Here is a 14,618-nt window from a genome sequence, read left to right on the forward strand (position 1 = left end):
TCCCATAAATACCTTGGTGTCATGCTAGACCGCTCGTTATCTTGGAAACATCATATTACTCAGTTACGTAATTCTTCTGATACGCATATTAAGATTCTTCAAGCGGTTACTAGACGATCATGGGGTGCTGAGCCTGGCACAGCTCAGTTGTTATATTCCGCTACTATTCGCTCTAGACTCGACTACTGTGCACATGTTATAGATACTGCGCCGGATTCTTTTCTTAACCACTTAAATACTTTACAATTTAAAGCTCTGAGAACTTGTGTTGGAGCATTGTTGTCTACCCCTACTAATGCTCTCCTTGTCGAGACTGGCGAGTTTCCTCTTCCAATTCGCCGTAAAATGATAACATCTAAATATTTACTTAAAAGATTTGCCCTGGCTCAACACCCATTGCTTCCTAAATTGCAGTTATTAGATGAATACTCTCTTCTTTCCCAGGCTCGCCGTCGTAAGATGCCTGCTTTGTTGTATGCATATCAATTTCTTCACTCCTACAAAAATACTATCTTACGCACTGCTTCTTCTCCCTTTTATTCAGTACATTTTGACTGTTTATTTTTTGTCCCTTCTATCATTATCTCCCCTACATCTTCTTTTTCCTCTTCTATTCCTGGTTCTTCGTTGACTGGCCCTCATTTTAAAAAACTACGTGTTGCTCTAAGTGATTCTGGTGTCAGCATATATACAGACGGCTCAAAAAACTCTTTTGGTGTTGGAGCAGCGTTCTATATTGTCAATACCAATGTTGCTGAACTCTATCGTTTACCCAGTGACTTTTCTATGTACACTGCGGAAATTTTTGCTATTCGTCAAGCTCTCATGTACATTAAGCATCATTCTATACCTAAAGCAGCCATTTATACGGATTCTCTCAGTGCCGTTCAATCGATCATGTCCTCTCATCTTTCTTTTAACTGGTATTTGTATCATGTTAAAAGTGGTTCTCACTTTTGTCTGGATTCCTAGTCATATAGGTATCAATGGGAATGAACAGGCGGATTTATTTGCTAAGCGAGCTGCTCGTGATGGAAAATCCCTACTTAAACTTGCAATTCCTCTACTCGATTTTTACCCTGTTATTAAACATTCCGCTTATCGTCAGTGGGAAGAAGATTGGACTCGGTCAGCTTCTTATAAAGGTCGCTATTATTACAATATTCAGCCTTGTATTCCTCCCTATCCTTGGTATTTGAAGGGTAACAATTCTCGCCGCCACATTACCAACATTATTCGTCTTCGCTTTAATCATGCCCTTACTCCTCTGTATAAACATCGTTTTAACCTCTCCCCCCACTCCTCCTGTCTATGTGGTACTCCGTATGCTGATGTAAATCATTTATTATTCCAATGCCCTGTCTATGATTCTTTTCGTCCGGCTTTTATTTCTCGTCTTATCAGTCTTCAGAAAGCTCTCCCCACCAATGTCTCCTGTTTGCTTACCGATATGTCTCCTGCTATAATACATGCTATCAATCAATATTTGGATGACTCTCATATTTATTTGTAAATTACTGTCTTTTTATTGTTTGCTCGGTTACATACTCCTGCTTCCACTGTTTTTTACTTCTATGCACTTCCTTTGTTATGTTACGCGCTATTTAAGATGTGTACATAGACATGATGCTCAACTTTGTTCTTGTGACCTTTGTAGTGAGACTCATTGCGTGTGATCTTCGTAGTGTGAATAATTGCGTGTGATTTTGCATATTAAGTGTAATATCACGATAATAAGTGTAGTGGCTGGGTGAAATAATAGAGCCCATAACCTCTCCAACAACAACAACAACAACAACAACAACAACAACAACAACAACAACAACAACAACAACAACAACAACAACAACAACAACAACAACAACAACAACAACAACAACAACAACAACAACAACAACAACAACAACAACAACAACAACTCAGATTACAGTGTGAGCACAGCACTAAAAATCCTACTTCCGAACGTCATTCCATCCGTATTTCAAGACTTTCCCGGACACAAACACAATCACATACAGAAAGACCACTTAAGAGGAAGGCTTTAAAAGTGGGAAATGAAGCTAAACCCCACAAGAAAATTGAACTTCATGTGGAACCAAGCACATCTACAGCCAGTGAAGATAATGGCCCTCCACATGTACTTATCAGTGAACCATTGTATAAAACCACAGCCACACAGTGTTCTATTAAACATAAACTATACTGTAGTAAATTAGGTTTGAAACTGAAAAGAATAGCCAGGAAATGTAGGAAACAAAGAGCACTTATAGCAAAGCAGAAACATATTATTACAACTTTAAAAGAAAGCATGGACTTGACAGTCAACTAATTAAAATTACAGGACTAGCTGAACAAGGCGATTTGAAAGCAAATTTCTTGATAGAGCAGATTCAGCCTTTTTATAAAAAAAAGTGTAAATTTTGCCATTGATGCTTTCACGGCCCGTACCTATAGACATGATAAAAGTGTAAATTCAGAGAGAACACTATAAAGGTCTGCATATTATTGTCCGACAAGTCATCTACAGGCTAATTTAACAAACATTTTTTAAAGTGCTTACAAATTATTTGATCCTTAACTCAGCAGTGATAATTACTTTTTTTCTGTTTTCAGAACCTGTAGTTACTTTGTCGTCAGTATCACTGGTAATGATAACTGGATGTTTGATACATGTAGCAGAAGAAGAAACTATCTATGACAGTTGTCTACAGATAATATCCTTACCTGAAACTGATAGTCCTGCTTTATGCTTAATCCGTTTTCAAGACAGGGGAGGGTTGAGGTACCCTAAGGCCTTCTTCAGGGCTTTGATACAAATGTGTTACAATTCTGTTATTGAAGCAATACACTATCTCCCAAGAAAACACTATCTACCAATCTGTACCCACTACCTGAAAGGCAGATTTTTAAGGGAACTCATGTGCAGGACCTGCAATAACGAAACATTGCCACTATTGTTGCTGCAGAAATGACTCAAGCCTTGTTGGACAATATTGCAAGGAATATTTCATTAAAGTGCCAAAATATACCGAATCTTGACCGAAAACCTTTGAACAGAAAAGTGTTAAAGTTAAATTATGCTAGGCAGTGATGTATTATTCAAATGGTGACTCTGAACTGGGGACCCATTACAAATACTACATTTTAAGTAATAGCTTTTACGTGAGTATAAACTGACTATATATGTCCCAAACACTTGAGAACACCTTTGCAAATATGTATAAATTCGTGTTGACTGGGGGTCCATACTACGACCACTCATAACCTCAAGATACTGATGTAAATATGTTTCCAACAGGGTACGTTAATATTATATTGACGGGATTATTTGCACTACGACAAAAATGGATCACGGGCAACATTAAAACACGTGGTTTCTCCGTAAGTATCATAATTGGCTATATATTAGCGAATTTCCACAAGCACTTGTCACAAAATTCATGCTGTATAATACATAAGACATTCAAAACTTGTGTCTAGCCCGCCTGGTGGCCATGATCGTTAAGGCGCTGAAGTCTAAAAACGGTCTAACACCGAGGTTAGCCGGTTCGAGTCCCGTTGGTCGAAAAAATTTTCACCATCAGAATGTTGGCCGGCAGGGTAGGGGAGGTGGTGGTATACAATTTCTAATCACTAGATTGCGTGCCAAAAGCCTGGATTAAATTCCAAACCTCTCCGCAGTGCTCATATGGAGTGAGGGCATATGACGCTGTTGATGGTGATTCGTCCGTCGGATGGGGACGTTAAGCCTTGAGCAGACCCCTTGGTGCTATTCGACAGGAGTAGGCTATGTGCCGGCACCGGGTTTCACCCTCTCCCTACTATCATATATCACGTCATTCATTTCATCTCTCATTAACTCCTCTGATGAGGTTGACGTCAGGAAGGGCATCCGGTCATAAAAAACCGCCAAGACAAATTCATCTCACCTCATACCCGACCCCGTAGGGAAACGGGACAAGGGTTGGACAAACATTCAAAACTTGTGTCTAAGAAAGGTGATCCTAGCGGGAGAACTGAAAACTAAATACGGTGATCCCACTTCTCATAGCTCATTTCCCAGCCTTGTATAATTGACGTCCGAAACGGGGGAGGAGCTTACGGTCAGCTGTTTCCAATATGGCGGCGAGATAGTGACGGGAAGTAAACATGACAGTGATCGGGTGTGCGTCTGTAGGATTTATTAAATATTCAAAATGTCTTTGGTGTCGTATGCGCAACTGTTGAGAGTTGTCGGAGATTTCACGCGTCCATTGGTGGAAGGGAAATAAATATTCAAGCGTAATTACTTGATATGTGTAGGTAAAAAGTTTGAAACCGAAGATGAAACTGGTGTTGTAGCGTTGTCTTTACAATCATCCCACATCGATTCAAAACCGCACAAAGTTAATGTTGTCTTGAACAAGGGGGTAAAAATGTGAAGTGCAACTGTATATGTAAAGCGGGTTTGTCAGAGAAATGTTACCGATGACACGCTGATTCACCTTAACAGTTAAGCTACTGTAATTTTCCACTATTAGAGGTTATGGAGTAATTTCTTGTTGATTTGGTCCATGCCAAAGCCTTAGCCAGGTGACGGGGGAGTTACCTATTTTGTAAACTGTAATCTTGGGGAAGAAAGAAAATAATAATTCTACTAAGTAAATGTTGTAAAGCAAATAAATCCTAGGCTTTATACAGGCTTGTGTTGGAATAGCCCACATATTCTTAATGTTCTTCCATTTTTACCATCAGCACAAAATTTAGAACTTAGAACCGACAATAATAAGTATAAAAATTATAACTACCTACAGAATATGCAGACCAAAGTTGGAAAATTATAATTTAAGAGTACTATAACCTCTACAGTCACAGCTGTTTGGGGTTGAAGAATACTTGGTTTGTCCAATTCTACCAAATAATTAGGTTATGGCTTCTAATTTAAGATCACCGGGCGAGTTGGCCGTGCGGTTAGGATCCTGAAGCTGTGAGCTCGCATCCGGGAGATAGTGGGTTCGAACCCCACTGTCGGCAGCCCTAGAGGTGGTTTTCCGTGTTTTCCCATTTTCACACCAGGCAAATGCTGGGGCTGTACGTTAATTAAGGCCACGGCCGCTTCCTTCCCATTCCTAGACCTTTCCTTTCCGATCGTCGCCATAAGACCTATCTGTGTCGGTGTGACATAAAACAAATAGCAAAAAAAGTTAATTTATGATGGAAAAATACTACATATTTTCTTTCATTGTTAGAAGTATTTTATAGGCAATTTAAATGCAGCGCTTAATTACTACCAGTTAAAGATATTACTCACATGTAGATAGTTAATTTACTGTCTGCTGTTACACATATGAAGAAGTTTACAAAGAGCGGATTACATTCTATGTGCGGCACAGAAGTATTAGGCTACAAGTTTATCAGTATTTTTGATGTAGCTAAATTTTTGTGAATACAAATTAGAGACAATAAGTATCAATGAGTACAATAAACAGTACCGGTACCTACGCTGTGGAAAAAAGTCGTCTTCACGAGAATGCAGACTGCACACTGTCATATATCGCGTAACGCGTTTTCGAATTGACAGCGCGTGAAGCTCGTCTTTCTCTCTGAACTTTTTGTACAGGAAAGTAGTGAACAGATTTCGCATCCGTTTTTTACGATTTGCAACCGTATACAGAGCAGTACCTCCTCAAATTTGACTATTTTCTTTCTGTTTCCATCACGACGTCAATGCTTCGCCATGTAAATAAATCTCACCAGTCACTATGTTGCAGCTTCAACATTCTACCGCGTGGCTGCGCCATCCAACTTTTCTGACGTCAATAGCGTAAGCAACGGGTCGTTTGTAAACCAGCGTAAACCACTTATTCTATCCTCTTTATACTTATTTTTCACTTTGATGCAAACGTTGCCAACGCTATAATAGTACCTAGCAATATGGTGTGCTCATACGACGAACCCGAGGAGCCCGATTGCTATTATTGCGTAGATTATTCCTAAAGTACCAAATGCTTCCTTTTTCCCTCTTTCTTGACTAATAATATGAGAGACCATACCAAATCCTGGAAGAATTAAAATATAGACTTCAGGGTGACCAAAAAATCAAAATAGGTACTCATTCTCTTTGGTACCTAGTAGGCTTTGACCGAAAGCAGCCATCGGATGCAGATCGAGCAGGCAGTGGTGTAAACATAAACAATTTATGTTTGAAATACCGAAGTGTCTTAAGTTGTCGGTCAAGAGAGCCCATAATCATTAAGAAAGAAAAGAAGAAGATGAAGTTGTCGGTCTTAGTAAAAGCCGTAAAATCTGAATGATATGAGGAATGGTATAGTAGTGTTTCTGTATAAATGTTGGCCGTTGCCATCTGCTCATTTCGCACCTATTGACTGTGCAAAGATTGTTGTGTTATTTTGTAAGTATCTGATATAGGTGTGAGAGGGGCAATTGCGATTTCGCTTACAACCGCATCCCCTATGCCATTGTGGATCTGTAGATGCTGATTTCAATCATCTCTTTTTTCAATGCCCATTGTACAACTCTCCTCGCCGCTGCCTGTACTCCAACTTAATACAATACAATTATCCACTCCCCTCGTCAATTGCATGTCTCGTCTACAAGCCCTCTCCCACAATCACGTATCTTAAATCAGTTCTTAGATCACTCTAATTTACAACTCTAACCCCACTTTCCCACAATACATTGACACTACTTACATATTTCATCATATTCTCATTTGCCTCCCGCCCTCCCTAACGCCTCCTCTTCAACCAAGACACATAGCTACCGTTTATTCTCATCTCCCCCTACACCGATCGCGTGTACCTTTTCATTGATGTTCATATCAACACACTGTCGCCCCTCTTCATCTTTTGTTTACGATTTCACTGACACTTTGCCCCCTCTACATCCCCCCATATACGTTGCTCAGATATTTCTTTCCATCTGTCCAAAGTCCTACACTCTCACATATATCCACCCCTCTGTCGTTCCCCTGCCCTCTCCTGCTTGTCCCTTATATGTTGGCCCGGTGTGTATGTTTTGTAGAAGTCGCTGAGACGGCCACTCTAGCGTGAAAATTAGTATACCTTGTGTCCCTGTGCTTTTCCTATATCTCCTAGTCTTGTATACGTATTTCCTCACTCTCAATTGTCTAGGTGATACGTCTTTTCCTGAACTACTTCAAGTGCTTTGAACCCACTTTGTGAGTCTGCTGCATGGTCTACTTCCCTCAATCTTCAAGTACTTCGTACTCAGAAAACATTGTCAACTGCATTGGTGTACTACTTTATTGAAATTGTGTGCGTGTGTAGAACTAGTACAAATATCATACAGTATTGTGTCTGGGTGAAATAACGAGCCCAAATCAACTTCACGAACAGAACAGAACAGAGGGGCAATTGCACGCATCCAAAATTTCTACAATACTTCAGTATGATAGAAAATATAGTTAAGAATACGGAGTCTGTAATACAAGTACACAAGTAGTGAAGTTCCCGAGTTTTCTATCAAAATATACAAATTGGTTTTGCGTACCATTACCCACCCATGTGGGGCAATGGCACGCATATACTTCGTTCACCACAGAAGAGACAAACATCGTTGGTGGTGTTCCTCCGTGGCAACCCAGACACCACTTCTTTCGTATAATCATCATTAACATCGTCTTGACAAAGTTCTTCATCACATAGGCTATTTCATCTGAAGAAATGTTGTTGTCTTGGAAAAGTACCTTCTTTGTCTTCTTCATGTTTGTGAATTTGCAATTGCAACCCGAGTCTTCTTGACAATATCTATAATTTTTCCTTTCTTTTCTTTCCCAGTTCCTCTAATAATGACTTTCTGGGTATGGCTGTCAAAATTTCAGAGTGCTGCTTAGCCTAGACATTTGTGCTTTCACACAAAATGTTAATGTTCTGATAGGGATAGGAGAGGAATTGATACAACAGCAACAATAATTCTGTTTCCGTTTTCCATGCAAAACTTAAAGGAGGAAAGTGATGTGTGACTCGAAAAGAAGAGTTGGATTATGATAAAGTCTGTCAACTCCTGCTTTATTAAATGATAAAATTCTGCTTACGCTAGTTGCTTCGTGCTTCCGCAGACTGAGTTGTGGGTTTCTTTTCAAGAAAACTTGTGCCCAGTCCTTCCCGGCCAGCTAATTTAGTAGTGTTGTTAAAATTGTTAGAAAGATTGTTCCTGTCTGCAAATTCATAGGCAACATGACGAAGTTTAATCATCGTCATGCCGTAAAATAGCCTAGCCAACTGAAGAAGGTGAGAACAGAAGTGTACGCACAGAAGGGGTAATGAGACGCAGAGCGCGTACGATTACCCCTCTAGACACCTTCACACCTTCTGTCCTACCATTTTATTACCGATGAAGGATCACAAGATATCGCATTTCACATTAAGAAAACTGAAGACTTTCGAGAAAAAAGTGGACAGTTTAGTACGTACCTTAATATAAATTCAGCTCTTCTGATGTAACATGATGTAACAAAACAAATATTTCTGCACAACACAAGAAACATACGCAACTCAGGCTGACATAACGTTATGCTGACTCCTCATTAGATTGAAGCAGATTACAGAATTCTTGCTAGCATGGAAGGGGATTTAGAGTGGTGCGTGTTATTACCTGACGCGTCCCTTTGCCCCTCTCTCCCCTACTGTATCGAACCTAATGTTATGGATTATGATATGTACTTTGAATAATCATTTCATGCTCTAGTGAGTGTATTTTAGTTGTTTAACTGAATGTTAAGGTTTGAAACTAATATATTTTCCACGTAAATCTCTACGAGATGTATTTCTGTTAAAATTATGTTTTTCCAGTTGTTTACATTTGTTCGAGGATCTTAATGGTAGGTAAATATATATAATGATTTTGTAATTATAAAGAAGACTGACAGCTACGCTCCTATGATATCGCAGTACACTCTTGATGCATAGCAACTTTCTATTGGCTTATAGTCAACAAATAAAAGCTAACAGAAATGGAGAAATAACACCACACTTCTAAATTTGAACACCAGGTACAGAAGCACCACCTTAATCTCATTGAAATGAATCAGCAACTACAGGAAATGGAAATTATGGATTCCTGTGCTAACTAATTTACTATGAATTCAGGATTATTATTATGGTAAGTTATTGCCTAACGTCTCACCTGATCTACAGTATATGAGTTCCACGACAAAGTTAGGCCTGTCTGCAATCAATCAATCAATCAATCAATCAATCAATCAATCAATCACTACTGATCTGCATTTAGGGCAGTCACCCAGGTGGCAGATTCCCTATCTGTTGTTTTCCTACCCTTTTCTTAAATGATTGCAAAGAAATTGGAAATTTATTGAACATCTCCCTTGGTAAGTTATTCCAATCCCTACCTCCCCTTCCTATAAACAAATATTTGGCCCAATTTGTCCTCTTGAATTCCAACTTTATCTTTATATTGTGATCTTTCCTACTTTTAAAGACATGGCTCAAACTTATTCGTCTACTGATGTCCTCCCACGCCATCTCTCCACTCACAGGTCGGAGCATACCACTTACAATTTAAGGAAAATTGAGAAGTTTCCACCTTATCAATACATTAATTTATTTACTCTAAAGTGGTAAAATCATTCAATATCGGTTTCGATCCCTATGGGATCATCCTCAGTTGACACACGATGAAATATTTACAAAAACATCACATGTAAAAGATTGTATCTGGTAAGACTAGTTCAATTAAATTAAATATGAAAGTTGTTATGTTATTAGTGAGAAAGTATTTGTATGTGTGTGGCACGTGACCACACTATGTCTAAGCTAATATACATTGAGGAGATCTTACATTTGTTCTCAATCATTGTTTAGGATGTTACATTCAGTATAGTTGTTTCATATTGATTAAAACATTAAAAATTGCTTGTAAAAGAATGTGTCTATCTTTGGTTTGAATAGCACTAATTGGTTTGAACCTTAACGTCACATGACACCTATATTACAGAACATAAAGTAAAATTTTTTATATACACACTATTAATTGTGAGTCTATTATGAAGTCCTAAAAATATTTTATTACTTGAGGTATCTCACTTCATTGTATCTGTTGTATCTGTTTTTATAAAATGTCAGTAGGACTGTTTACACTTTTTAGATGTTTGAGGTATTTCACTTTTATATAGTAAGTCCAATCGGAAACAAACATGAAAAAGCTTGTTAAAATGATACCTTTTTGGCTAGAAACACTTGTTATATGGTACCTTATGTGTCCATTTTTTGTGCGTTAGGTCTACATTTGTTGATACCAGTACAATAAAATTATTGTTATCTATGATATATGTATAAAATATGATCTGACATGACAGGCCGTTAAAATATATAAAATATTGATCTTATAGGATAGGACCAAATTTCTTATTGGTATTGTTGTATTTTACCACTTGCACTAGTAAAGTACATGATATATAATATTGAGGTTAGAGCTTATGTTGTTTTTCATCCGTTATAATTTATAAATTGCTACTCGTAATGAAGTTGTCTTGATCTATGAATGTCGTAGACAAAAGCTGCGTATGTTGTTACTGGGCTGAATGGTGACGGTTATAAGTTTGATTCGATTGAGTGTCGTGCAACTTGATGGAGATTTGAGTTGCACTTTATTGTAATGATAGCGTGGAGGCTTTCATATATTGTAGGATGTATGTATGTTAGATGTTGACGCTGTGTGCTCTCTCGACAGGCAGGCAGGCCTCATCTAGAGGTTTCCAGATGTACCTATTAAAGATTGCATCCCTCCCTCTCTTATACCTTTCTATGGTCATGTCCACTACACTTTCTCTTTACAGAGTCCAGATGACTCGTCTTAGCATTTGAAACAATTGGCAACTGCTCTCAGCCTTTCTCTAGATTAACAAATACATTTCTCCAGCACTAGTATTGCATCCCACTTCCTTAAGAAGCATGTGATATTAAACTGATAGTGTGGTGCTTGTCAGTGCCTGGAACTTCGTTCTCGTCACTGCCAAATCTAATTCTTCTCTCAGAATTTTATCTCCTTAATCTTCATCTACGTCTTCAGGAGATACCAGCATATTTGTTGCTACATTGCTTCCTCCAGACCGTTCCTCATTTCTCAATCATTCCATTCATCATCTTCTTGACACTTTTCCCATAAGAATGCTTCTTTTGCCTGCTTACACTTCCTGTTTATTTCATTCCAGAGAGTTCTATTTTTGTTGTATCTTTCTTGAGATCCCTGTGTAGATCTATTAGATCAATTACTGCTGTGATCCATTCTTTCATCCTGCCCAAGTATTCCTTCAGTTGAGTTTTCCAAAACTTTTCTATATCTTTTCCCAGTCTTCATTGGCGCTGACTTGTATGTTTATTACTGTAGGCTGCCTTTACTTTTACGTGCTTCACCATTCACCTAATGATTGGCTGCTTCTCCATCCTCCTGAGACAAAGTTGCTATCTTGTTAAAACTACCTTACACGTGTCATATAGGATCAGATAAAGGAATATGGTGATATTAAAATTTAAAAAAGTTACCAAAGGGAATGGACATTGGGCCTTTATTCTTATATTATGGCATTGGATTTGAATATTTTGTCATTTACTCTGAAACACTGATCATGGCTCATTTTGCAAATAATAATGAAGTTTTTGGTTGAGAAATAATCACTCAAAGTAGGTACAAATTTACAAACATTAGTAATAGTAGTAGATTTATTTTCTCCAGATTTTACAGTTTTTCAACCTAATTAATCTTTACAGAGAAAATAAAAAAGAGAGAACAAACAAAAACATACACAATACAAAAAACAATGCAATCAAGACAAGATATAAATAATGGACAACCCTATTGAATAAAGTCTTTCAGCAAACAAGGCCAAAACAAACAAAAACAAAAAGATGGCTAACTATAACAGTCTACTTACAATGGGCGTGCACCAGAGCGGGTGTACCCTCAGTGAGCTGTCCGAGTCATCCAACAGAGTCAGGCAGCTGAACCCTGACCTAGGACACCACTCGTACACACCCGTTATCTCCCCCCACTCTGCTAACAATCACAATAACTACGACAGGAGAAACAATATATATATCTACCCCACTACTATATTCTAACTTCAGCTTCCTTTAACTTCTTTATGCAGCATTTTCTGACAACCTCTAAAAACTTGTTTAAGTTCCCAGGTTCTTTCCACTCTCTCGCTATCCCGTTAACAATCTTCTGGCCGGGCTGAGTGGCTCAGACGGTTGAGGCGCTGGCCTTCTGGCCCCAACTTGGCAGGTTCGATCCTGGCTCAGTCCGGTGGTATTTGAAGGTGCTCAAATACGTCAGCCTCGTGTTGGTAGATTTACTGGCACGTAAAAGAACTCCTGCGGGACTAAATTCCGGCACCTCGGTGTCTCCGAAGACCGAACAAGTAGTTGGTGGGACGTAAAGCAAATAATATTAACAATCTTCTGTTCATTGTTCATAGCTTCCAAGTGTCCCTCATTCATGAATTTCTCTCTCTCCGTACGAGTGGAACTCCTCCCTTGTCTCCCCACACAATAAACAAATCGAGTTGTCATTCATTCTTGTCCACCCTTTATTCCTGTAAATACCCAACATCCACCAAATTATTGCTCTTCTCTCTAATCTATTCTTATACTTACTACTTGTTTGATTCTAATAAAACATGTTTAGGGACGTCCTTCTCCCACATTCTGCCTCCAGCTCCTGTAATTGAATATCTTAATCCTTTTTAACATATTCCTCCAATAAACTGCATTCCTTCTTTCCCAATCCCTCCCCCAATAATTTCCTAAGTCCAATCTCTCAATTATATTTTTCACCTTGTCAATCCAATAATCTCCAAAAGAACTCTTCATTTGGTGCTGGTAGACCGTTTGTAGGAGTAAGCCGCCCCCACTCGTTACCATCCTTCTCCAATACCCCAACACTCTCTTCACGATATCAACCTCCATACACTCATTACACATAACTTTGACCGCTGCATTAGCGGTACAATTTGGGAGGTTCATTACAATTTTGCCAAATCTACTAACAATCTGATTTAATATAATACGATTCTTTTCAACCCCCCATGTTTCTTCTCCATAATCCACCCTACTTTGAACCACTGTTTTAAATACCATTCTCTGTATTTTGTAATTGACCCCTGGGAATTTATTTTCCAGTAATAACTGAAAGTGTTGCTAGCCCCTTTGATAAAAAAAAAAAAAAAAAAAAAAGAATAGGAGATAATTTGCAACCCTACCACTTACAACCCCTTCCTTTAATCTTATACTACAGTATACTTCCTCATATATGGCCTCAATAGCATGTCTCATCTTTTTGGAAATTCCCATCCTACCCAATCTCTCAAGTAACTGCTTCCTACTCACTGTGTGTCAAAGTCCTTTTCAAAATCGACCGCTGCTATATACACCTTGCTTCCTTCCTTCCATACATAGGCTACTTATCAATTAGTGTCTTCCCTATCATCATATTATCCATTGTTCTACGTCCCTTCCTGAACCCACTCTGATAGATCGATAATACAGAAAACTCTTCCGCCCATTTTCTCAACCTATTCGCTAATACACCCATGTACACCTTACTCAATGCGTCTAAAAGAGTTATGCCCCTTTTTGCCACTCCTTCGGGAAATTGGTACCTTCGAACACCTTATTAAATCACTTCACTATACGCTCCCTCATCGGACCTTTGTCGCTTCTTTCCAAAATACATTTGTTATTCCGTTCCCACCCCCAGCTGTCCTATTTTTGGCTTTGCCTAACACTTCCAATACCTCTTCCCCTGATATTTCTTTATCCAACTCATAATTCCCTACTGCCAACCCCCTCCCAATCACCACCTCCCCTCTATCCCCCTTCCACCTATCCTTCCCTCCTAACAGTTTACGGAAATATTCCATCCATGTTTCATAATCAATACCTCCTCTCTCTCCTATTCATTTTATTGATTCTCTCCCATACCTTTTCACCTATTCCCTGTTGATCGCCTCCAGTTGTTCCTTCTTCCATAACTTTTTCCGTTCTATATCTTAGCCTTGTATTCCCTCCTTAGTCTACAAAACCTTTCCCTCTCTTCTCCTGCTCCGTGCTTCCTAAAGTCTTTCAGCGCCCTTAAAATTACTCTCCTCAATCCCTTACACTCACTATTGAACCATCCCTCTGTCTCTTCTACCCTTTTCCCCCTATGATGTATCACCTCTGCTACCCTCTTTAAGGGGTATTCTACTAGCTCTACGGCCCTATCCATATTATTACATCTCAATGCTACTTCGCTCCCTACATTAATAATTTGGAAATCCTTTTGTAAATGCTCATCAAATCTTGTTTTAGTCTCCTCTGTCCATTTATATTTAATGAATCTCATACTCTTTTCTCTATCATTCTATCCTTTTCCCACCCTATCCCCGTGTTCCAATCTCCTCAGGTTTAGAGATATTGGGGCATGATGAGATTTAACCCAGTTAACAACCTCCATTTTATTTATTCTCACCAACATCTCATCCGAGCTGATTACCAAGTCGATAACACTCCCTCATTGCTTTGTAATATATGTCAACTCCCCCTCGTTATCCCCATTCCACCATCCATTCAGAATGTATAAATTACCTGCCGAACATA

At 38.8% G+C, this 14,618-nt stretch overlaps 1 protein-coding gene across 2 annotated transcripts in view; it reads left to right on the plus strand.

The window, feature by feature from the left end:
* The first annotated feature begins 6,121 nt into the window (after positions 1-6,121).
* The window catches only part of IFT57 (intraflagellar transport 57), a 175,299-nt gene continuing 166,802 nt past the window's right edge, over positions 6,122-14,618 (plus strand). The window contains exon 1 of one of the 2 annotated variants that reach the window (XM_067154084.2): positions 6,122-6,391. Coding sequence is in view for 1 of the 2 variants with exons in the window: in XM_067154083.2 (XP_067010184.2) it covers positions 6,302-6,304 (3 nt within the window). In the remaining variant the exon portion in view is untranslated. The remainder of the gene's footprint in view (positions 6,392-14,618) is intronic. The other variant, XM_067154083.2, reaches the window with a different exon arrangement.

This window comes from Anabrus simplex, chromosome 9 (genome assembly GCF_040414725.1).
Source record: "Anabrus simplex isolate iqAnaSimp1 chromosome 9, ASM4041472v1, whole genome shotgun sequence".
Lineage (NCBI taxonomy): Eukaryota > Metazoa > Arthropoda > Insecta > Orthoptera > Tettigoniidae > Anabrus > Anabrus simplex.